A 25,645-nucleotide genomic window follows, 5' to 3' on the forward strand; every position below is an offset into this window, starting at 1 on the left:
TTCCCCCTTTGTATCAAAATAAATGATATCAGAAAAAAACTTACAATCAATTAACTGATAATCATGTGTTTAAAGTTCGACTATGATACCGAAAAGGCATAATATCGAAACAATTTATAACCAATCGGTATCATAAAAGGAGTGACCAATCAGGTCCGGTGGCATTCATCAAAATTCATGAGATGCTTTAATTGATCAAAGCTCTTCTACATATTTCTAAATAAATCCCCCTTTTATTGGGCTCTCGTCAAATAATATAAGCCATTCAAATATTGAGATTTTCCTTGAAAAATACATAGAAGATGGCATATTTGAGTGCTGCGGAAAGCCAGGCGGTCCATGCCCATGCGGATGTGCGGTGGGTAGTCCGTAGAAGATGCATAAAGATGATAAAGGAAAATCCACAAGAATCGATGAATTATTTGGTTAATGATAACTCAAAACCCAATTTTACTCACACGCCGAACAATTTTTTAAGAACGAACGCAGAACAGAAAGTAGGTCAACCATGGCAAAGCAGCAGCTTTAATCCTAATATTACCGATAATACCCAATACCCTTATAAGAACATATTATCATTTCTGAACAGTTATTTTGGTAAAAAAAAAAAAACATTGTAGGACTGACTATATTTCAGATAGAAGTGGGGATGTATGGTAGGGAAAAAACAGTTGCAACTTCTTCGTCCTCTCCTCTCAAACCACAAGAAAATTCAGAAAGCCTTTTCCTCTAAGAAGGGCTGTTTTATAAGGCTAGACGGTTTGATTTGACGCATTCCAACAGTCTTAAGGAGCATTGGTGTCAAACCCTACCCCCATGAAGCACGATGCATAATTGAATGTAATACACCTGAAACAGAATGAAAATCACCAAAGGGAAAGGGTTATCCTTTCCCAGAATGAGAGCTGCAGGAAGGTTGATGGTAGAAGGGTGGTGGTATGTTAAGATCCTAAATGTTAAATGACTTGACTTGATATACACACTCCACCCAAGTACAAGGGCTCTAGTCATTACGTCATAAGGACAAAATTAATAGAATGCATTGCAGACCTCTGGGGTTCTTGATTGGATTGCCTTTTGCTCTTATTGCCTTTGTGTTATCTGTTGTGGGCGGTCTTCTGTTTGTCATTGGGTGAGTATTTCTCTCATTTTTCTCTCCATGCATGCTGAGAAGATTGTGCTTTTGGCTTTTCTTTGTGGATGAAAGAGGTTGGATAATGGGATTAATGTCTCAAATTTTAAACTGTTGAATTGTTACAAGTCAATGGTTTCTTTGGAGTTGCTTTTTGCAATCATCTGTAAATGTAATGTCTTGCCATAGAATGCAATCTCATCAGCACCTTCTTATTTCTTTTGGGTTTGGAAATCCTGCTTCAATTTAATTTTCTCTTGGTTTTTGAATGACAACAGATCGGTGTTGACGTGCTTCTGCCCCTGGTGCTATTGCTATGCTGGGATGGCGAATTTCGTTGTGCATCTTATACAGCTTCCTATTGAAGTGATTAGATGGTTTATTGGTCGAATCCCCTGTTGATGTTGATCATGTATATTATATCTTTCTTTTCCATTCTTCCTTTAGTTGATCCGTGTATCCATTTGATTAGTTTATATATAATTAGAATTCGTGATTGGGCAATTCACCAAACTTGAGGGTTTTTTTTTTTTTCGGTTATTAGAGATTTGGAAATTATTCTTGTTAGTGGATTCCCTGGTTGTTTATTTTGTTTTTTTTTTTTTTATTTCTTTGGAAGAAGAATCGGGTGATGCCTCTTGAGGAGATGATCAATATAAATGTCGATGGGGATTGTGGCCAGAGATTCTATTGGAAATAATCTCCAAAGCAAGTCTCTACCTGTACTAATTATCCCAGTTTGCTCTGATAATAAGGCTGCCTGTGCTGTGAAATGTCTCGCTTGATGGGATTGTCGAAAGTGATTCCAGCACTTTTGTCAAATGCGTGAATATTGCCAAGGTTCTCCCGCCATGGAAGATCTAAGTCTCAGGTGTGCTTGAAGACTGCAGATTGGGTCTCCGAAGTAATCCTAGTGTTTGTGGTGATCCATTGTAAACGGAGTCTGCAACCAAGTAGCCTATACGTATGCTTGTGAGAGACTTTCTGTAACTTCCAGTTGCGTTGACTCTCCTCCGGACGCTATGCTCTTGCATCCTAACGAACGAAAATCGTCTCAGGGATTTTTCAGAAAAAAAACAAAGGGTAAAATACAAAAACTTCTCCTGAATTTTTCAGAATACCTATTTTACCCCTATATGAATTATTGTATATCTATTTTTACTAAAATATCCTTTACCCAATCTGAAGAAGAGCTTTTGCCAGCTGAAGAAAAAACCGACCCTCGATGACCGACACTCTCCATGTACTGAGGGTGAAACTCTGTTCCTCCGGTTTCCTGAAAATGACAAGGCACCGGTACTTAATATAGCAGAACTTACCGGACGATGGAACACTTCTGTATTTGTTTATTTTAATTCATGGAGAAATATTATTAATGCACGGCTGCAATGGGCTATTAGGACGGTGTGAGAAGAAGGGTTATGTGAGAATAGAATCTGTTTTCCATTGGAACAGACATCACTACATAGTGACCATGGATATTTCCATACCTTACTGGCCATAGATATCAGCTCAAAGATTTCCAATTTCTTCTGACGAAATTGGTCCTCACACAGTCATGCATTGGGAGAAAACATACAAGTACGAGGTGTTCCCGATGTGTAGCGGAAGGGCTGTAAGATGGATACAGAGACGTCCTCGATCAATATGCGGCTACAATGGCTGTGAGGACCAATTTTGTAAGGAACAAATCCAAACAATAAGTTGGAAAACTGGCAAGCCAGTTCCACTCTAGATAGGCAACTCTTCAATCTTCATATGTTCTGTCAGATTTTCCCTTGGTAACCGCAGTGTGGTATTTCCGTAACCTTCATTGCATGAAGAGGAGAAACAAAGAGTCGAATACTGGGTTTTGATGAGATACGACCGGAATTTCCAACGTTCGCTAAGTTCTGCTCTATCGTTCACCCCAAGATGGAGGAATCGCTTTGATGGAAATGCAGAGGCTGGTCAGCCAATACTGCAACGACCCAAGAGAGCAATCATCAAATCTGCACGATTCAGAGAATAATCTCTTAGTGGTCTGTCATAAGCTGCTATAGTCTGTTAGGAGTTTGTTGAAATTTGTCCTTTCTGTTAGTTGTAACCGAATTTGGTTGAGACTCTGTTATAAGTAGAGGATACAGGGGAAGTATGAACACAAGAAGAAATTCACTCAATCTCTCTTTTTTCCCTCAATTTTTCTGGAGCTCACCTCATGCTCGAAGTGGGGAAAACACTGATCATATCACTCTCTTCGGCGACTTGCAGCAAAGACGCTAACTATGGCTGGAAACCACCTGAGGATCGACCGAGTTCTATGGAGAGTTTTTGCGCCTGGCGAAGGCGGTTTGGCTGCTGCACTTGCTGGCTTTCACACTCAAGCCGGCGCCTTGTCATTTTCAGAAAAGCGGAGGAACAGAGTTTCACCTCAGTACATGGAGAGCGTCGGTCATCGACAGTCAGTTTTTTCTTCAACTGGCAAAAGCTCTTTCTTTAGATTGGGCAAAGGGTATTTCCATAAAAATAGGTATATAATAATCATATAAGGGTAAAATAGGTATTTTGTAAACAATTATCATTAGTTTAACATTTTCCGTCTTGGTCATTGAGGGAAGGGAGGCTAAAATTAAACTGTAAAGAAGGTTTTTATGATTGTGAGAAACTTTTGGGGAGATTTTGTATTTTACCCAAAAACAAAAAAAAAAGAAAAATCTTTCAAAAAAATAAAAAGTCTTTGAGTGCGTTGAATTATTCACTAGTACATGTTTTTTTTTTTTTTTCTGATAAATAGCTTCCTCAATGCTACATTTAGGACCGTCAATGGAGTCTGAAATTCTGACATTACATCTCATCCCATTATTTTGGATTTCAATGATCCATTTTAGAACGTGTACCCGTTTAATAACTAGGTTGGATGTGACATTGATTTATGAGCCATGCCAGGTGCCCGGCACAGCCTGCGGGCCGTCCTGGGTCAAGCCCATGCAGACCCGTGCCGTGTCGTGGGCCTGGGCCGGGTGGGTTGCAGGCCGTGCTATGGGCCTGGGTTGTGTCGGACTGTGCCATAAGACGGGCCTTGGGCATGAGTCGAATAGGGCTAGACAGTTTTTTTTTTGTTTTTTTTTTGACATTTTTTATTTTTCTATTTCTTTATTAAGTGAAACTAAAATATTTAACTTTTCTTTGGAAACTATTTGAAAAAATAAGAAACCTAACAAAGAAATGAGAAAAAAATACTTAACCAAATAAGAAGTCAAAGAGACAAAGACTCAAAGTGAATAACAAATTAGAAGAAAAATAGGAATTTTATTTCATTTAAATTTGAATGACACAAAGAATACAATGGTTGGATGAATGAAATATGAAAATTAAAAAGTGGAATAAATTAATAAAATATAAAAAATACGATATAGTTACAAATTGAAAATAAAAGAATTAAATTATTAAAAAATATCAAATAAAATTAAAACAAAATTTACAATAATTTGAAAAATGCTATAAAATTATTGAGTATACAAAAAATATTGACTTTGTCATTTTCTCCTATTGTTCTTGACTTTGATCATTGTAGTAATTGAAAATGGTGGAGGATAGGGCTATTTATAGGAATTGAAAATAATTCAATTACCCAAAATACCCTAAAAACTAGTCATTTTTTAGTTGTTGGGAGGAGAGGAATTGAAAATAATTCAATTACCCAAAATACCCTAGAAACTAGTCATTTTTTAGTTGTTGGGAGGAGTATTTTGGTCATTGTAAAGTTATTTATCACTTTACCCATAATGCCCCCCAAACTAGCTGTTATATAGTTGTTAGGGGGCATTTGTGTCATTCTTTCTCCTCCAAAACCAAAATACATAAATACCCCCCTATATAGTTGTTTATAGTTGTTAGGGGTATTTTTGTAAAAAAAAAACCTATATAGCTATGGGACCACAAACGGTGCCGTGTGTCGTGCCGACACGTGGGACGCGGCCAGCATGGCACGCACAATCGTGTTGTGCCATGCCATTCCAGCCCGTGGACCTGGAACCCCAGGCCTAGCATGGCCCAAACCATCATGATGGGCCTAGCACAATTGTATATTCTAAGATCAAGTTAGGCTCATTGGGTTGAAGTGTATGTCAAGTTAGGGTTAAGGTACCTTTGCCTTGTGATGGGCTTAGGTTGGAGAAAGGATTTGGTCCTCACAAAACCTTCTCACTCTACCAGTCATAGTGGGGACCAAGCCTCGGAAAGTCATTTGGATGACCAAGTTCTTGGTCGTAAAGATAGGTGTGAGCTCCGGGAAGCTCATGGCTGACACAAAGAAAGGGAGTCGCCAACCACTTTTAAAGGAAATGGGCCTTCATTTTTGTATTCAAAAAACAGTTTACTTGCCTTGATAGTGACTCCGTTCTCTGCCAAGGAAAGGCATTGAACTGAAAGGCTTTGGGTTCCAAAGATTGGGAGAGGGAAGGTGTTAAGCACCCATCTCTCCAAGTTGCTATAGCAACCCACTACGGGAGTAATTCAGGCTCAAATTTCGACAAAACATAAACTAATAAGATTGCTCAGAGCTCCTGAAACCTGGCAAAAATGTTCCCAAGTTCTTCCATAATTGATTTGAGGTGATGTTATCGAGTCTTGGGTACTAGTTTCCCTAAGACTAGAGGAAGCTGGGAATGCAAGTTTCCCAAGATTTCAGAGCTTTAAGCAACCTGAAACTAAACTAAAAGCAAAGATACGGTGGAATAAGAGACTTACCTCTTGTGTACGACCTTGAAACAATCTTTCCAGTAGCTAAAAGGACTTCAAATGAAGCTTGAGTAAGGCAGGAGCTAGGCTAGGCATTTCTGGTGTTGAAACATGAAAACAGGGAATGAGGCTTGAGCTTGGCTTAAAGGATTTCGGGGTTTCAAGCAAACTAAGTGTGTTACAGGGGTTGGGAAACTCTCCTCCTCCCTCAAGCTCAAGTTGGGCCTCTATTTATAGAGAAAATGGAGGGAGGTGGGTCTCAAACTCGTCCAGCTACAGGGTCTGTGGTTCAGTAAAGTTTTTTCACTGAAATAAGCATGGACTTTGAGAGATGAGGGCTTGCAATTGACAAGTTGTGCAATAGGCTTTCTCAATTTTGGGTGGTTTCTTATGGGTTTCATGCGTCCAATGAGGGATTGGGGTGTGTCAAACGTTACGGCCCCGTATTTGGGGCTGACAGTGGCAAAAAATGTAAATTTAAAGAACTTTTAAATGTTATTTTGTCTTTTCTTGATTTTAAGTAGGGGCTTGTTTGGCATTTTGAGCTTTTTAAGCTTATTAGGCTCAAATTCATTGGTCCAGGTGTTTTAAGGGGGTTAAGTAAGGAACTGACATCAGTCCCCTCCCACTTAAGATTCTAGGTTGGACAGCTGATGTGGCGATTCAATCTGGTGCGTCAAAATGGTATCTCTCCAGTTTAACGGTCAAATGGATGAATCTGGTCATGAAATTTGGTGTGTTGGGGTTTTTTGGGTCTCTGGACACAGTGGTGAGGTCTAATCAGATGAACGGGGTTGGGAAGATTGAGATTTGTGGCTGACAAGTTCGGATCAATAACATTTGCTAGAATAGAATCTTTGTTTGATGAAGGGTCAAACGGGGGAATTTTGGGATGAAATTTAGTGGGTAAGCATCTTTAAACGTCCTGAATCTGATGGAAGTGATGGATCTTTGATCAGATGTATAGATTTAATGGTTCACTTCATATCATAGTCCTATGGTTTTCCAATCAATGAGAGGGTCTAAAATGGAATTTTACTTTTTCAATGGTCAAATGAAAGTGTTTGGTCATGAAATTTGATGTGCTAGGGTTCTTTGGGTCTCTGAACATGGTGGCGGGGTCTGATTGGTCAAATAAGGTTTGGATGATGGAGATTTGTGATAGGTGATCTTTTAATCAATAAGATTCACCAAAACAGCATCAAGGCTTGATGTTGGGTCAAATGAGGGAATTTTGAGATAAAATTTGGTGGGTAGGTATGGATCGGGATTATGGAGCTATTGGATGGGGGAATGAACCTCCTTGGACCATTCCCCCCAACCACCGGGAATAGGAAATATCTCGTCATTGCAATAGATTATATCACCAAGTGGATTGAAGCCTAGCCCTTAGCAACCATCGCGGCTAAGACGATCCTAAATTTCTTCTAGAAGAATATCGCTTGTTGTTTTGGCATTCCCCACATGCTCGTCATAGACAACGACCGATAGTTCGATGATGCGAGGTTCAGAGAATGGTGTGGAAGTCTGGGGATAAGACAACAATACACATCAGTCAACTACCCCCACACCAACGGGCTAACAGAGGTCGCCAATAGAACCATCATGGACGAAACCGAAGGTGAGACTAAGACAGAGCCAATGGAGTTTGGGCAGATGATCTATACAGCGATCTGTGGGCCCACTAGACTAAAGGGAAGGGAGATCCATCATATGGATGATCAACGAACCATGTAGGGTGGTTGGGCAAATTTTCAAAAATTTCTTTTCTCCCTTTCGGGAATTGTATTCTCAGTTTTAGAAAAACTACATTTTTCAAGGATCATTCTTGAAACAAAATGGACCAGATCTGAAACCAAAAGAATGGGAGAGCAATACCTGATACGAAATCCACACGTGTAGTTCCTAACGTAGGTGTTTACGCCCAAAGAGGGTACCAAAACCCAGTTCTACTGAAGATGGCGCATCTTGAGATGAAGCAAGTTCAACAAGAACTGCAATCCTTTAGCAAGGATCAAGCAAGGGATGGTGAGCATGAATTAAATCTGATTTTTCTTGCAAAAATCAGAATCAATATCCAATCTTGATCAGTCCAAGAAACTAGAGATTGAATAGGGTAGGGCGGCAAGAACAGAGGGAGAGAATTGAGAGCAAAAAAAGTGTGAAACTCATGCAATCCGTCCCCTCTATTTATAAGCCTTAAGGATCAGCTTCTCCTAATCCAATTAGGAGTTTCCTAATCCAAATCTTTATTTGGATCTGGACTCCTTAAGTGATAAGGCTTATTCCCTTATCTTATCTGCTAATCCAAACCCAGATTCATACCCATATTCGCCCCATGTCACATGACTGCTTAAGCTGTCATGTGACGCCCTAGTTAATCATATTAATCTTGGGCCCTAGGCCCATTAAATAAGTGGGTTCACCTTCCCTTTTAATTGTCGGCTAACTTGGCTCTCTTTGTATGGCATGGGAGCCTAACATTGATCTCACAAAAGCCATATGGGTTCAGCCTAACCTCTATTACAAGGCCTGGCCGAATTCACTATTGTACACAGTGAACCCCTGAGTCCATCAGTATGGGTTCTTAATGGGCTCAACATTTACACTAAATGGTCCTTGAGTCCATGCACCTTATGAAGGCCCAAGGACTATGGTTCTTAAGTGAGACTAGCCCATCAGGTATAAAAGCCCTAAATGGTCTTACACTTAACATCTTAACCCATAATGATCAAAAACTGCCTGACAAGAGATGACCTCTCCCTCGGCTACAAGGTACAGTATTGCACTCTCAAACACGGTTGAAATCTACTACCAGAAGTTTTGGTTTCCATCAGAGAGAGTGCAGTCCCCGATCATTCACTTTGTCTGACAAAGGGGTTGGTTCTGTCACTATGATCACCCACTCAACTGAATTCTCACACTACCCCAACATACCCGGGTTTTGACTCCCGCTAAGGATCTCACTTATTGGCATGTCAAAGATAGCCCAATCCGACACTTAGTGCAATACCATAATCGAGTCTAGGGGTTAGGTGTAACCTTCTAGTTTTGCCCATCAGTCTCTAAGGTCCAGGGCACAATTGGAAATTGGTCCGAGTTCAGTGTTTCAAGCAAACACACACTACATGTGCTTCGGGTCTAACCCTGGAAGTTGAGACAAACTACCTCAACCAACTTGGCAGCACATTAGTGTTAGCCTTGGCAAGATAAACCTCCCTAGATCTATCCAATGGCTGAGAACATTCTAAACTAGCATGAGTCTCATAAATGTCCAATTTAAGGGTAATTACACAGAAACACACCAAATATAACATGAATCAATTATGTACTTTTATTCATTTACAATAAATATTTAGTGTACATCAATCTGATTCGAGCTAAGGGCATACACTGTCTAAGATGGACAACACCTCGGACTACCACGGGTAAAACTCCCTTCAATTAAACATATGGAACAAAGGCTGTCATCCCAGCAGAGATCGGCCAGCCGACGCTTTGAAACGAGGCGTACCAAGAAGTTGAGAGTGATAAAGATTTAAGAAACAACCTTGATATGTTAGAAGGCGTATGAGAGCAAGCTCAAATCAGGGTTGTGGCCTATCAACAAAGAATTGCTAGATATTACAACTCCTAGGTCAGAGAATGTCACTTCAAAGAAGTTGACCTCCTCCCACAAAAAGGTTATGGTCCTCGAGCCTGGCGCCCGGAATCTTGGACCTAACTGGGAAGGGCCCTATAGAGTAAAGCAAGTGGTCAGCTCCAACACCTTTCGCCTCAAGTACATGAGTGGAAGACTAGTACCTTGTACTTTGAACTCCGAAAACCTCTAGATGTATTATCAGTGATGTAAACATGACTAGTGAAAATTTTGTAAATAAAGTGTAAAAGTTCCTCTCACTTCGGCTTGATGCACCTTAGTGTAAACATTCTTGTTTTATCCAATTCCTAGGACCCCTCAGCCAAACGACCAGCCGTATCATACAACATTCTTTAAGGTTATACACTCGAACTGGACGTCGGCCTAAGGCACACGACTCTTTGAGAGTCATACGTTTAGTTGCAATTTTAGCTAAGGCAAGAACTTCCGGGACCTCGGCCATTGTTAATGAGTGGCTTACGACATTGGCCTCGACCTTTAACACCCTCAGAAGAGGTGAGTCTTTGTGAAGGCCAAAGAGCCAACATCGGCCCATTACTTAACATAAAATATGATGAACAACACACTAACCAAATAACACTACTCCATCAAGGCAAAAACACTCCACAACCTTGGTCGCATACCATTCATTGGGCTTTGACCACACGCGAGTCTGGTCTCTAAATCCCTAAAGAAGAACAAGCCATGAAGGCTAAGGAAATTGTCTCCCTTCCTTTTTGCTAAGGCAGAGGGTCCCAAGACCTCAGCGACAAGAGTCAGCCTCACCCTAAAAGCCTTTAAGTGAAACGCCTTTGCGCGTAGCTAAGTCAAGAGTTACGAGTTTCTTTCCAAAATCTACTCCTTTGGAGGAGGCATTATCCCTTAGTGTGACACAAAAGAAAAATAAGATAAAGAAAGCAATGGTATATTTTTGCAAGAAACTTAATATGGCTAGAAATTTAATGTATATTCATTCGATTGACTTTACAAAAAGAGGCCTCTAATTGGGGGGGGGGGGGGTCGAGCCCCTTAAAAAAAACTAAAGAGAAGAAACAAAAAAGTATGTCCAAGGGTTGTTGAAGAAGGGAGCCTCGGCCCTATCCAAGCATCCTCACTAGGCCTCAACGTCCACATGCTCATCGGCCACCACCTCCTACTACGTAGGCTGTTGAGCGTCATCTTGGCCCCTGGCCGCACCAATCACCATATTCGTGTGCAGGCTCTGAACATGAGGACCTAGTTGGCTGACATCGAAGTCTGAAAAAAATGCCAATACTTAGGCCTGGGTATCTTCGATTCCCTCCAGATAGGAAGTGGCACCGAACTCAGCTAATTCCTCCTTGTGGGCCTTTGAGGCCTTGTACTCCTCCACAACTTGGGTGGATGCCTCCTAAAGCCTCTGCTTCGTCTCGTCCAGTGAGGCCCTGGTGGCTCTCAGCTGCTCCCTCTTGGCCACCATGTAGGCCTCAAGCTTCTTACGGCGCTCGTGTTCCCTACGAGCCATCTCGGTAGCAGCCTCTCGGTCGGCCTGCTCCTTGGTCAACTAGCGCTTCAGCTATTCAATCTCCTTTTGTGACATTCATATCTGTTGTATCATTACTTCCATCTTGTCAAAGAGGCTGACAACACAAGAAGACGTATACGAAGATATAAAGAATTCATATCAGTTAGAAAAATCTAAGGAATGAAGCAATGTCATATAACAAGGTCTAGTCTTACTTCGGCCAGCTTGTCGAGCAGCGTGTCTCGGACAACCTAGGGGGAAACCTAGGTCCACGATTGACGGTCTACAGCAGGTAGCATGCCGGTGATCAACACGTGGACGATGCCTGCATTGCTCAAAGAGTCCCCTTCTCTGATGCTCTAGTTCAGGCAAAACACCTAGTGCGCCACCAATAGAATGTCATCCCACGAGCCCGAGGAGTGAGGCCCCGACTACTGAGACCCCCCGGAAGCACCTTCGGCTCGGCGGTCCCTCATCAAAACCTTCTTCGCCCTTGGATATTGAGTGACCTCGGCCTGCCGCTTTGGTGTAGCCGCCTTTTCTCTTCTCGGCTTCGGTATTCCCCTTTGGCCAAGGTGGATCCCTCTCACTTGGCTTCCATGAAATCCCCTCAGCTGGGCCCTTCCTTGACTTTTCCATCATAGCTTGCAATAATCTCCCCAAGTCGCCTTCCATATCTGCAACCAAGAAAGATGACCAATGTTAGAAGAACGACAATGAACACTGAACAAGTGACTCAACCACCCGACAACAGAAATGCCCAAACCAATGGGGATAGGACTAAGGCCAGCCAACATCAAGGCCTACTCCTCCACTAAGGGTCCGACATGAATCATCCCAATCTTTTGAATCTAATTCATCATGGTTGACTCCTCCTTGCTATTGTGCGGCTTAATCCTCTCATCCAACAAGTCCAACGTTCCCTAGTTAGACCAGAAGGACCACCCTTGTAGACAGATAATGAAGAAAAACTTCTTCTTCTAATTATGGACAGATGACGGGTTGTCCACTACCCTACCCCATCAGCTTTGTAAGTACTTGAGGCCTTCCCCATCAGGATGCTTCCACAATGTGAACAGACCCCAGAATATTTTTAGGGTCATGGGCACATCTCGGAGGCAGGCCATCACCAACATGGCCACTACGGTCCTAATGGCAATCAGAGCAAGCAGGCTTAGGGAAATATTATAATAATTAAGGATCTCTAGGATATAGGGAGCCAAGGGAAATCCCTCGGCGAGTTGCCACTACTGCCACTACTTTCTCATTGTCGAGCTCACTATTGAAATCAGAGTATGGGTAACACATCAACATCACTTCTCGGCGATCGGCCTTGTTTCGCTCCTCATGTGTAGGTTCCTCAGCCTCCTCTGGCTCTACCACTTTAGGAAGCTCAGGGGCATTCTCCGTGGCATCTACCCTCGGCCTCGTGGAGCAGTACTTTCATCAGGAGAACCTACGCTCTGTTGGTCGTGCTCAACTCCCCGTGGGGCGGTCCTCTCCCTTAGTACTTGGGTGCTAGACGCCCAAGGGGAGCTCTCGAAGTCATTGCTATCACTCCCACTACTAGCCGAAGTGGAAGGAGAACTTCTAGGGTCACTCCAATCATGAAGGGTGAAGCACTCAAGTTCAGAGTCTAAGGCTGACATATTGAAGACGGGAATCCTTTACCTAGTGTCTGTTCGAAGAAATAAGACTTAGAGAATCGGTTATTGATAGCCGAGGTCTCTGTGATCACAGGTGAAGACTCAAGGTTTGAGAAAATGGTGAAGACTCGCTCAACCAATGTCCCTATTTAAAGGAAAATGTATGGCTCAAATCCCTTTAGTCCAACGGCCACATACTAGCCAATATGGCAACCCGAACCGATGGACTACACATGGAGTCGACCTCGGGAAGACGAAACAACACTGAAGGAATGAGTTGGTTCGCCTGTTAGCTTTGGGTCAAGGACAACCCAAACTAGATGCCCCTCCGTATCATTTTGCGCACGAACTCAATCGGTCAACACCAATGCCCATCTTGTGTACGGACCTACACCGAATGACGTCAACACTTGTACAAGGCATGACCGACCAACATGGACGCCCCACACCCGTGTAAGCCACGGTCATGCATTCTCAGCCCATAACAATCCTCCACTGAGACAGGAAGGGAATAGAGAAGCAATCACCACACAACCTCCAAGAGGAGTCCTCTGTAGTCGAAGTTGATGCCTCCACACAACTCCATTGTACTCTCTTCAGCCAAAGCCGAGGTCTCCGCACAACACACCATCTGGCCTCCACCACTACGGCCTCGATAGTGGGGGGCGGGGGGGCAAGTGATGTAGGGATACTTAGCAGGCCTCAGATTGTGCCATGTGGCATCGACCAGATCAAATCTTAGTTGCACATCACCAATTGCTTCCAACCACTCCTAAGGCAAGGTTATCTACAAAAGGGGGCACTTATCTCAAGGTAAACATCCAAAATCCAGAGAGAATCATCCTTGGCTATTAAGGACTAAACTCTGAGCTCTCGTCTCTTGCCTGGTCCAACCTCTCTTTAAGCACTCGGCTAACTTGATAGTCAGAGTCTCCACCCCTGGGATAACACCTAGGGCCTCTGACGTGCTCTTCTCCTATTTATAGATCAAATTTATCGGCCTCGGATACTAGCAAAATCACCTTGTTGCCCTCGGCCTCATATTTGGCAGCAACACTATTTTCCATATATGCTAGACGACGAATGCATACTTTTCTTTCACATGGTTCCTCTCAACCAAATCTTTCTTATGGATTTCAGTCCACCACTCAAATATTTCGATATTATCCCGATTTGAACAGGCAAGGTTCAGAATTATTAAACTGCATGTCCCAAATTTGTTTTGAGGAAATACAATCCAAGAAAATATGCTTGGTGTCTTTTGTAGTGCCACACCTACTGCAATCTCCATCAATATCTAAGCCTCTCCTTCTTAGGAGGTCCTTGGACGGAAGCTTATTATTTAAGACAAGGTAGATGAAAACTTTAATGTTGTCATGGATCTTCAATGCTTTAGCTAAAGACCTCCATGAAAGTGTAGCCTATGCTGAAAACGCACAAGAAATGTGGAAAGATTTAGAACGGAGGTTTTCACAAGGAAATGCACCAAGAATTTTTCATCTCAAGTGAGAACTCATGTTACTCAGACAAGAAAGTCTTCTTGTCTCTATTTACTTCTCAATACTCAAGATAATTTGGAATGAATTATCAACCTACATTCTTGGACCATCATGTACCTGTGGACTGTGTACTTGTGGAGTTTAAAGAGATTTTGTTACAGAATGGGAAAGAGAGAAAGTGTATCAATTCTTGCTCGGCCTGAATGAGAAATTTAACAACATTAGATCAAGCATTCTAAGTATGGACCCTCTACTAAGCATTAGTAAGATTTATGCACTCGTATCACAAGAAGAAAGACATCAATTCTTAATTGCTCAACATGGTCCGACCTTGGAAACCGTTGCTTTTCATGTGGCAGGTCTAAGATTCAACTTAAAAGGAGGAAAAGAAAGGCCCAAGGTTCCTAGTGAACGCTGCAAGAAACAGGGTCACAATAAGGATCACTGCTTTGAATTGTTTGGGTATCCACCAAATTGGAAACCCAATCAAAGTCCTCACCCAAGAATGGCACTGGCAATCTAGAAAATCTATTGCTAGCACAAGCTTAGTCGAAGCATCTTCTCCAATTTTCAGCTTATCCAAGGAGTAGTACCAATAGTTATTAAGCACCATCAGTAGTCCATCTGATCTACTGAATAATGATAAACATGCTTCTCAACCAACTTTGCAGGTAAGCTCACACCTCTTCTTGGCTTTTGGATAGTAGGGCCTCATATCATATGGTTCCTACTAACTTTGAATTTGCTACTACATCTATTACATTGGCATCAACACTAAAATCGATTCATTTGTCAAATGGAACACTATTACCAGTTAGTCACAAAGTGACATAACATTGTCTTCGGATTTGGTATTAAAGGATGTACCATTCATTCCGGGGTTTCAGTGCAACCTTATATCTGTTGGTAAACTTACCAAAGACCTAAATTGTACTGTATTATTCTTTCCTACTTCCTTTGTTCTTCAGGATCTGACATCCAAGAAGCTTATTGGTGTGGGCCTAATGCGTGATGGATTGTATCACTTTGCTTCCTTTCTACCATCATTCTCTTTGCATAGTACTCGTACTCATGATCCACGTGTGTGGCATTCAAGGTTGGGCCATGCTTCTTATGAGAAATTCACTTTGATTCCTGAATTGCATATTACTATACCTAATAATGATTGTTGTGACATGTGCTTTTGAGCAAAACAAACACGTCTTTTCTTTCCCATTAGTCATTCCAAATCCGATGCATAGTTTACACTCATACATTGTGATATTTGGGGGGGTTATCGCACCCCATCCCATTCTGGAGCTCATTACTTCTTAACAATTGTAGATGATTGTACTCGAGCTACATGGGTGTATTTGTTATGATATAAATCAGATGCTTGTTCTTTTCTTGTAATGTTTTGCATGTGAAATGGTCAAAACACAGTTCAAAGCTCAACTTAAGTATATCTGTTCTGACAATGGGTCCGAATTTCTTTTTGGGCCTATTCAAGGTTACTTGGTAGTACATAGGATCTTGCATTAAACATCTTTTGTAGACACCCCTCAATAAAATGGGGCCGTTGAGCGCAAGCTACACTTACTTGAGATAGCAAGGGCTTTACAGTTCCAAGCGCACTTGCCAATTGCATTTTGGGGAGAATGTGTTTTGATAGCAGCTTACATCATTAATCACTTTCTAACTCCTGTATATACTTGCTAGAAAATCGCCATATGAACTACTTTTCTACAATCCTCCTTCATATAGTCATTTCTGTACATTCGGTTGTCTCTGTTGTGCAAGTACATCCCGACGTGGGTGTTATAAATTTGATGCTCATGCCACTAGATGTGTGTTTGTCAGATATCCTAATGGTCAAAAATGATATAAGCAGATATTTATGTCTAGAGATGTAATTTTCTTTGAACACAAATTTCCTTTTATTGATCGCAACATGCTTTTGGACCCATCTCCACCACCAGTTATACCTCTACCAATCATTGATGACATGATGGCTGATGCAATTCCTAATCAAACACCTAGAACTAAACCAATTTGTAATAGCTTACAACCCTCTATTAGTTCCAAATTACCTAAAAACACTAGTAGCATGGACATTACCACTTCACCAACTCTTGAACTTGTTATTCCTAGCCCATAAACCTCACATAACCATCTCCCATTTCACTCCAAGAGGCCTCTCCCACACCTCGCTGATTACATTTGTCCAACGCTTCAGTCACAAATTGACCCATGCAACACTCACTACCCAATTTCCAATTTTCTAACTATGGGCTCAATCCCCTCTACACAACCTGAACCTTCTTGTTATAGTGAAGCCAGCAAACATGACTATCGGAAGCAAGCTATGTCAGCTGAACTAACTGCACTTGAGAGCAGCCATACCTGGGCACATTGACTGACCTACCACCCGGAAAGACTTCCATTGGGTGTCATTGGGTCTACAAAGTAAAGTTCAAGCCCGATGGTACTGTTGAGTGTTACAAAGCCTTCTTAGTAGCAAAAGGCTACATTCAAACTGAAGGCATTGATTATACAAAGACATATGCCCCAGTTGTTAAGCTCATAATAGTGCACTACCTTTTGGCTCTAGTTGCAGCCCAGAATTGGGAACTCCATCATATGGATGTAGACAATGTTTTCCTCCATGGAACTCTTCATGAAGAAATCTACATGGTTCCTCCACTTGGACTTCTGCCTCCTAAGGATCAGCATGTGTGTCATTTGAACAGATCCATTTATGGCCTAAAGCAAGCCTCATGCAATTGGTTTGAGACTCTAGCTCATGCTCTTCATCAATGGGATTTCAAACAATCAGTTGTTGATAATACCCTTTTTACCTTAGTACAATCAAGCAACTTTCTTGTTGTACTTGCATATGTTGATGACTTGGTGATTACCGGAAATGGCCCAACTCGTATTTCTGCTCTTAAGGATTACCTAAGACAATACTTTCCAATTAAGGACCTTAGAGTCCTTCGGTATTTCCTTGGAATTTAAGTTTCTCGATCTTCCTCAGGCATTCTTCTTAGTCAATGAAAATATACCCTTGACATCCTTAATGATTCTGGCATGCTAAGTTGTAAACCTAATACATTTCCCATTACGCAACAACACCATTTGGGACTTGAATCTGGCTTGCCAGTTGATCACCCAGATCAATACAGATGTCTTATGGGTTGTCTCCTCTATCTCACTATCACAAGACCAGAACTCACTTATTCAGTTTATGAGTAATCCTAGACAACAATATTTAGATGTTGCAATGCATGTACTTCAATATTTAAAGGCTACACCTAAGCAAGGAATATTTCTTCCGACTGACTGTGATCTCCAATTGCAAGCTTACTATGACTCAAATTCGGTTGGTTGCCCAACCACTCAGAAATCCACCACTGGCTATTTCACAACTCTAGGCCACTTCCCTTTGTCATGGAAGAGTAAGAAGCAAGAAATAGTGGCACACTCTTCTGCTAAAGCCGAGTGTCATGCGATGGAAGCCACTGCTAGTAAACTATTGTGGCTAAGACAACTCTTCTCTGATCTTGGTCTCTCTCATCCACAACCCATGAAGTTATACTATGACAACAAGACAACACTTCACATAGCTGCTAATCCAGTGTTTCATGAGCGTACCAAACATATTGAAATAGATTACCACTTTATACAAGAGCACCTTTAGTCTAAAGCTATTACTACTGCTCATCTTTGCACATCAACTCAGCCTACAGATATTTTCACCAAAGCTGTTGGACGAGATAGGTTTGCTTCTTTATTACCCAAGTTGGGCATTTTTAATCCTCATGCTCCAACTTGAAGGGGGTATTAAGAGAATACCTAAATCGATTGCATGTAGTTATATCTATTGCGATGAAATTAGTTATACTCTGTTGTGATGAAGGATCTAGAATGACACATCAAACTCCTTGTAATAAGTGTGTGTGTGTGTGTGTGTGTGTATGATAAGTTTAATACAATAAACAAGTTCTTTTCACCATTTCGATTATGGTTCTATTATCATGGACGATCATCAACCTTGTGTAATGTTTTAATACCTACTATTCTTGAATAAAATCTGATTGACTTATCAAGTTCATATGAGGACGTTTTAAACAAAAGCTATTAGATTGATTATAGCCAATACAACTATTGATTGCCGCTGGTTGCAAAATTGATTGTTGTCGGTGAGTTTTTTAAATCATTCATACCGGAAAGAAATGAGAGGAAAGGGGAATCAAAGTAATAAAAAATGTGAAGTAAAGAGGATTGTCGTCAATTTCTAGAACCACCGTTGTTGTTAGTGAAAATGATCACCACCGAAGGAGCAGTGATAAGATGAAAGGTCCAAACGGTAGCTAGGGTTTTGGCCTTCAGGCGGGAGATTAAAATGGGATGGAAGAAATGTTTGAAACATTGAAACTTGAAGAGCTAATGGGATGGACTAAACATCCACCCCATGAACTCACACATGAGAGGGCATAAAGCATGTCTTGGGACACGTGTCCCCATTTGTTGTTGTTGGAATGGTAGGTGGTTTGTAGAAGATCCAGACTAGTTGGTAAGGTCTCCTGCTAGTGTAATCGTAGTGGATACTAGGGTCTTAAAATGCTACATACATTATCTGTCTTCAAGTTCCTACTAGCGGGGACCCGTGCGATGCATAGGATTTATTAAGTGAAAGTTAAATAATAGAAATGGACATTTACTAAAATACCCTTATAGTTTCATGGATTTACTAAAATCTACCCTATAGTTAGTATTTTACTAAAACACCACTTATAATTTGCAATGGATTTAATCAATCTTTCATTATATGACAATGGAAAATGACAATGTTGACCCTAATGTTCATTTAAATAAATTTAATCAAAAGAAAATAAAAATAAAAAAACCATTTTTGCCCTTAATAAGACATGAGCAACCACTCTATTAGCTATATTTGGTCAATTATGTTTTCTGTACAAAAAAGTGTTAAGGGTATTTTTGGAATAAAAAAATATGAGCCTAATGGCAAAAAAACAATCCTTAATGAAAGGTTGATTAAGTAAATAAGTTGTAAAATATATGGGATGTTTTACTAAAATGAAAACTATAATGTAGGTTTAAGTAAATGCGTAAAACTATAGGGTGTGTTCTAGTAAATGACCCTAAGGCTGCATTTAGAATCAGTGTAAAAATACACTGATGACGTATTACATTGAACCAAAAATTGATCGTTGCTTTTTTTAAATAGTGATGGGTGGAAGAGTGTAAAGTTTTACATCTATAAAATCAATGTAGTTTTTACATCAATTATTGGTGTAAAACTTTAGAGGTGATGAGGTTTACATCTATTATTGACGTAAAACTATACTCCATCCAAACACACGCAAAATTGAATTGTAGTTTTACGTCGATAATAATCACTCTCTTTCCAAACGCATGTAAATCCAAACCAATGTAAAATTTACATCGCATCCAAATGTAGCCTAATAGAAACACAAAAGAGTACACAATTGTTTTATATTTTCAAATTTTTAAATAATTAATAATTATTCATATTTTATATATTACTTTTAATAATTTTTTTATAATACAAAAATAACAATAATTAATTTCAATTAGATTTATTCATCAAATTGATGAAACAAACCAACTCAATCATCTTGACCCGAGTTGGTCGGTTTTCTAGTATTTTAGATTAACTTTGGTTAAAAAATTTACCAAATCGACCAAGTTGTATCAATTTCACTTTGGCCATTTGTAAACCAACCAAAATCGGATGACTTAGCCATGGATATATATTATTATTTATATTTTAAATATAATTATTAATATGGAAAGTTGGGAAATTTCCCATATTTCTTAGTCTAAAATGTTTTATATCATAAATCTAATTTTTTAATAGTTGCACTATAATTTTTAAAATTAAATTTAATTTTTAAGTTTAAATCTTTTAAAACAACTGATCAAACCAAAAAGTCGACCCAAACCGATACAACTTGAGTGGGTCGGTTTTCACAAAAGGTCAGTTGATTTCAACTGACCAACTCCCCAACTTGACTATGTTAATTTGGTTGGCCAAATAGCCTACGACCGAACCGGACCAACTCATGAACACTCATAATTTCAGCTAAATTAATAGTCCCATCTCTAATAAATAACAATAGTTTAATCTCCGCTATGCCTACGTTACATGCAATAGTACCTAGAATTACTACTGGAAAAATATATAAAAGATCATTGGGCCACGCGGGTTCTCCGTAATAATTATGTTGAAAATTTATAGTGGAAATACACAACTATTGAAAGTATATTGATAATGAAAAAAAACACAATAAGTACTAAAAATATATTAACTTAGTCAATGAACAGTATAATCTCAAATAATAGTTTAATCTTTAATAAATATTAATCAATAAGTCATCACAAAAATACAATAAATTAAATTTAAAAATTCAATAATAGTAGTTTAATCTCCAATAATTATTGAAATTTTTTTGTTAAATAACAAAACAAAATAAATTTATACATAATCATTGAAAATACATTTATGACAGAAAACAATAAATAATTATTGAAATACAATAAATATTAATTTTAGTATATATAATTATATAATAAATACAGATTAAGAGTTTAAAATTATTACTAATAAATATTATTTTTTTGAAAGTTATTTTCTCGAATTATTACTTGATATAAGTGAAATTAGTTATTTACAATATCATGTAAAAATATTAAATTATTATTAATTTCAATGTTATGTTATAATTATTTTTCTACTTTTTATAATTTTTTTAAATTTGTTGCACAATTTCTTTATTTTAACTATTTAAAATCTAGTTATGTTAGATATTTTGTTATTTAAAATATTTAGTTATTTAAATACTTAAATAATATGTAAAATATTTAAATTTTAAAATATTAATTATTTATTGAATTTAATTATCCATAAAATCATAGTTTATACTATTATTACGTTATTAAATTATTATTAATTTCAATATTATGTTATAATTATTTTTCTACTTTGAAGAATTTTTTTATATTTATTACATAATTTCGTTATTTTAACTATCTAAAATATAGTTATGATAAATATTTAGTTATTTAAATAATCTATAAAATATGTAAAATTTTTTGTTATTTGAATTTTATTTATTTAAAGCTATTACATATTATTAAATATTTTAATTTAAAATTCGGAAAAACATAATTTAAATTGTTAGTACATAGTTTTATGATATATTTTGTAAAAATATAAAAATATTTTTTTGTGTTTTTAACAAATATTTTAAAATTATTATATAATTTTGTTAGAATATTTAAATAATTCTTAAATTTTTTGATCCAAACATTCTTTAGATAGATATAGATAAAATGAATGGGAGAGGATGAATAGGAATTAGAGATAATTTAGGAGAAAAAACACTCTACTAAATTAGGGATAATTTTGGAGATAAATAGGAATTAGAGATAATTTTGGAGAAAGTGGGGTATATATATATATTAGGAGGCATTTTAGTATATGTCATTAAGGGTTTGTTCGTTTGCTCTAAAGTCTAGCATCTGAGAGTGCAATAATTACATTAAGAGGTATATTGGTATTGGTGAACTTTTCTTTCCTCTGTACTCTGAATGTAGAGAATATTGTTTTGAATTCTGAATTTTGAAAATTATCAAATATCCATTTTGACCCCATATATGCGAGTTTTGTTTGTCTTTTGGGGGGTATCATTGGAAAACAAATAATTATATGATTCCACTTTAAGAGAAGAAGAAACGAACAACTATTTTTCTCTTAAAGTTAAAAGATTTCTCTTAAGAGATAAGAGTTAAGAGGAAACAAACATGCCCTAAGGGTCCGTTTGATTTATGGGAATAAGCGTCTTAAAATGCTGCAAACATGCTGCATACATGATCTGTCACTAGTCTAGTCGTAGCGGATACTAGGGTCTTAAAATTAGCAAAGCACATCCAGTCAAAAAGTATCTAGCAGATCTGAAGGCATTTTAGTATATGTCACTAAGGGCTCATATGGATTATGGGAATAAGGGTCTGAAATTGGAATCAGAATGGCTCGTTCTGGTTCCATCCATTTGGTTGGGCGGAATCGAAATCTCACTTCTATTCTTGATGGAATGACATTTTCTCATTTGAGGGAATTGCCATTCCCTCATCCTCTCTTGAGAATGAGATTTCATTCCAGTTAATTCTAATTCTGATTTTGAATCCTGTCAGAACCAAATATACTATACAAATAGACTATTTTGCTTTTGATTCCAAAAGATTTCAATTCTGATTTCGGTCCAGGCTGCGAACCAAATGGACCGTATATTAATTGACAAATACATGCTCAATTAAGGAAAAAAAAAGTCAAGAAATCATTCCTAATTTTTTGTCTATTTATTTTATTCTCTCTCCTCTCTTTTTGCACATGTGCCAGCCAGTTAGTATATGTCAAGGAGATCACAAACAAGAAGAATTTTTCTAAAGCTCAGTTAATTAATTGATAACTGACAGGAACTAATCACTGATTCACTGAACTAATCAATGATTTCCATTTTTTATAAACTTAAATACATGGTGGAACGTATTTCATTTCCGCTTTCAATATTCTAGCATCCGGATCAGTCTTGGGCCCACAAGATCTTAGTCAGACTGCATGAAATTTGACAGAGATAGTGATTCATTTCGAGCAAAAAGTCTGGCTCAAGCTCAAACTATAGTTTGTTGATGGACTCTTTTAAACATTTTTTTGGTGCTACACGATGTGGTAGCACTTCCCCGGAAGATTACAAAGATTAAGGGAGGTGAAACCATCAGATAAAGAATGAGCCCAATTTGTAAGTCAATCTGCCACTTGGTTAACTTCTGTATATACGTACCTGTAGCTAACTCCACCTTTGAGCTTCTCCTTCTTCATCTGCAAACAATTTGAAATAATATTCTTTAAATTCCGAGGAGAGATCAGACCTTGAGACAACATGTGATTAGATATGAGTCCCCTTGTATTATGATTGAATAATCGCTGAAGTTGGAAGCCAAATTGTGATATTTCGATATTACTGATCCCCATTTGAACTTGCAAGGTTCAGAATTACTAAATTGCATGTCGAGGAAATACAGTCCAAGATGGAAAATATGCTTGGTGTCTTCTGTAGTGCCACACCTACTGCAATCTCCATCAATCATCTAAGCCTCTCCTTCTTAGGAGGTCCTTGGATGGAAGCTTATTATTTGGGACAAGGTAGATGAAAACTTTAATCTTTGGTGGGCATTTTAGATTCCACACTGTGAAATTCCAATTCATTGAGTTATCCCTAGTGCAATCAATCCCACAGGCCGGCTTCATGGTTAAAATTCCATTCGGGCCGGTTCAAGCTCCAGATTAATTTATCTTCTCTATTATTGCCCCTATTCAATAACAAAAAGCAAAGAACATCTTCTTTGAATAACAAATAACATAATCAAACGAAACTAATTAACACGAGGAATGCACCAGCCTGTTTGAAGAGCTAACTGGTATATATACGATGAGATTATTACATATAACCGTAGATCAACGTAATACATTAATGGAAGACATTTACTGATGATAAGATAACAACATAACACATGAATGCATGGGAATTGGGAATTGGGAAACATACATTATATAATAATCTAATGATGAGGAGGAGCATGAAAATCGTAAACCCAAATGATGGATGATACACCTAGTTGGCTAGTTCACTTTCCGGCAGTTCATCCGGATCTCTCCATTAGTTCCAGTAAGAGGCTTTAGATTCCCCATCTTGATCATGGAAACACCAAAATCCTCCCAGAAAGCTGTTGGGTTGTCGTTGTAGTACCTCACCAAACCGTCGCTAGTACTCCCATCACCTTTGAAGAGTTGTTGATCCGAGTGAAGAAGACCTTTCTGTTCCAGCAAGTCATCGAAGTACTCGGTGTCGAAGCTTGTGGAGGTGTCGTCGAGTGGCTGAAGGTTGTTGTCGCCTCCGGATCGTGGGCATTTCATGCGCAATTCGCCGGCGAAGCCGGAGTCTATGTTGGTGTCATTGTAGATCCTATCCCTGAAGGTGGCACATCGAGCTAGACCAATTGTATGTGCACCGGAGAGCACGACAAGGTCCTCCTGCCCCAACCCTTGTGCCTGAAACTTGGAGAGGAGGCCCTGGAATTCCAGCGTAGGTGCTGGGATGTTGTTGTTGGCATCGTTTTTGCTTGCAGTCTTGGCGTCTCTTCTTCCCACTAACACTTGGTATGATGGACCTCCCAACTACAACAAATCCAAGGGCGCGCATTAATTTATTTAATTATCATCACTTGTATTAATTTCTGCCTATCTAGCTAATTAATTATATACATATATATACTAACTTACCGCAGCTACAGAATCCCGAGCTGCAACAGCTAAGATATCAGCACAAGACACCACGTTGCCGTAGCAAACCGAGTTAACAGCTGCCTTGATTTCGTCTACCACCTCAAAGCCCCTAACAGAATTCCTGTTGGGATTTGCCGTCTTCTCCCCGGTGAAGTCTGGGGTATCGTCTAAAAGAAGCGAGCCATCACAGCCCTGCAGAGAATAAATCCATCATCCACAGAGACCGATGGAAAAGCAAATTGATTAATCAAAAGTAGATATGCTGTTGCATGTGGTACTAGCTACTACGTACAGATAGAAGAAACGAATTAAAGTAGACTGGCTGTTAGCTTTTGAATATATATATAGCCATAAATAAGAAGAGACGTACACTAATTAATTAATAAAAGTATGTAGCTAATTACATTGACAAAGCAGTCATGGAAGTGGAGACGGAGCAAAGATGCTCCCATGCGTGGCTCGCGTTCAATAGCCTGCTCAACAATCTTCTTGATGGTTGGCAGGGCCTGAGGACACGCTTTGTCATAGAAGTCAGGGTAGAGCTGTGCACATGAAGGGAGCACAACAGTAGTGGCAAGTACCACAATGAAGCAGATCTGAGAGTAGCTGTTAGCAGCAGGAGCAGCCATGGCGATTGGCGATATATAAATTAATAAACCAGAGATGAGCTAGGTAGCTGCTAGGAATTGAAGTTAATTCCTGTGTGTTGTTGGATTGGATGATAATGAGAGAAACCATGCAAGAGGAGCCGTGCTTATATAGGGGTAGGCACTAGAAGTCGATCTAGAACTACTTGATTTAGTTCACCAATTCTCATCAACTCGGTAATATATATATATATATATATATATATTATGTATATATAATTTACTAATTCAATGCGCTATTAGGCCATGAGCGTCTTGACTTTGTCTATAAATTAAACCTTGAGGATTTTGTCTCGTTGACCTTGTTACAAACTGCAGCTTTCCATTAAAATTGATGATATCCGACTTCTTCAACAACCACCCAACCGCGGGGAGACTAGGCATCGTAATATGGACATTGACTGGTGAGCCAGTTTTTGGATACTACATTGACTTCGTGGTCATGGCCATTAAATTAAATGATGGGCTAGATCTTCGCTCCCCATATTT

The 25,645-nt window shown here is 39.1% G+C and overlaps 2 protein-coding genes across 5 annotated transcripts; one reads left to right on the forward strand and one right to left on the reverse strand.

The window, feature by feature from the left end:
* The first annotated feature begins 434 nt into the window (after positions 1 to 434).
* On the forward strand, positions 435 to 3,844 carry LOC148803501 (signaling peptide TAXIMIN 2-like). Of its 4 annotated transcripts, none has more exons than XR_016081256.1 (4): positions 435 to 1,132; positions 1,411 to 1,544; positions 1,752 to 2,215; positions 2,336 to 3,844. XR_016081256.1 is itself a non-coding variant. In XM_088896452.1 (2 exons), exons 1-2 carry the CDS (start codon positions 1,038 to 1,040, stop codon positions 1,532 to 1,534), a joined length of 219 nt encoding a protein of 72 aa, XP_088752578.1. In that variant the 5' UTR covers positions 438 to 1,037; the 3' UTR covers positions 1,535 to 1,745. The 4 variants fall into 4 exon arrangements, 1 of the variants encoding a protein (XP_088752578.1); XR_016081254.1 differs by having other exon boundaries at positions 1,755 to 2,215; XR_016081255.1 differs by having other exon boundaries at positions 1,755 to 2,215; positions 3,383 to 3,844.
* A 19,845-nt stretch (positions 3,845 to 23,689) lies between these two features.
* Positions 23,690 to 25,317, reverse strand: LOC104599472 (peroxidase RIP1-like). The gene is made up of 3 exons (XM_010262025.3): positions 24,914 to 25,317; positions 24,507 to 24,701; positions 23,690 to 24,401 (listed from the first exon to the last, which is right to left on the reverse strand). The coding sequence occupies exons 1-3, from the start codon at positions 25,136 to 25,138 to the stop codon at positions 23,847 to 23,849; spliced, it is 975 nt and encodes a 324-aa protein (XP_010260327.1). The 5' UTR covers positions 25,139 to 25,317; the 3' UTR covers positions 23,690 to 23,846.
* Positions 25,318 to 25,645: the final 328 nt, after the last annotated feature.

Source organism: Nelumbo nucifera, chromosome 1 (assembly GCF_055504915.1).
Source record: "Nelumbo nucifera cultivar China Antique chromosome 1, China Antique-T2T, whole genome shotgun sequence".
In the NCBI taxonomy this organism is placed as follows: domain Eukaryota; kingdom Viridiplantae; phylum Streptophyta; class Magnoliopsida; order Proteales; family Nelumbonaceae; genus Nelumbo; species Nelumbo nucifera.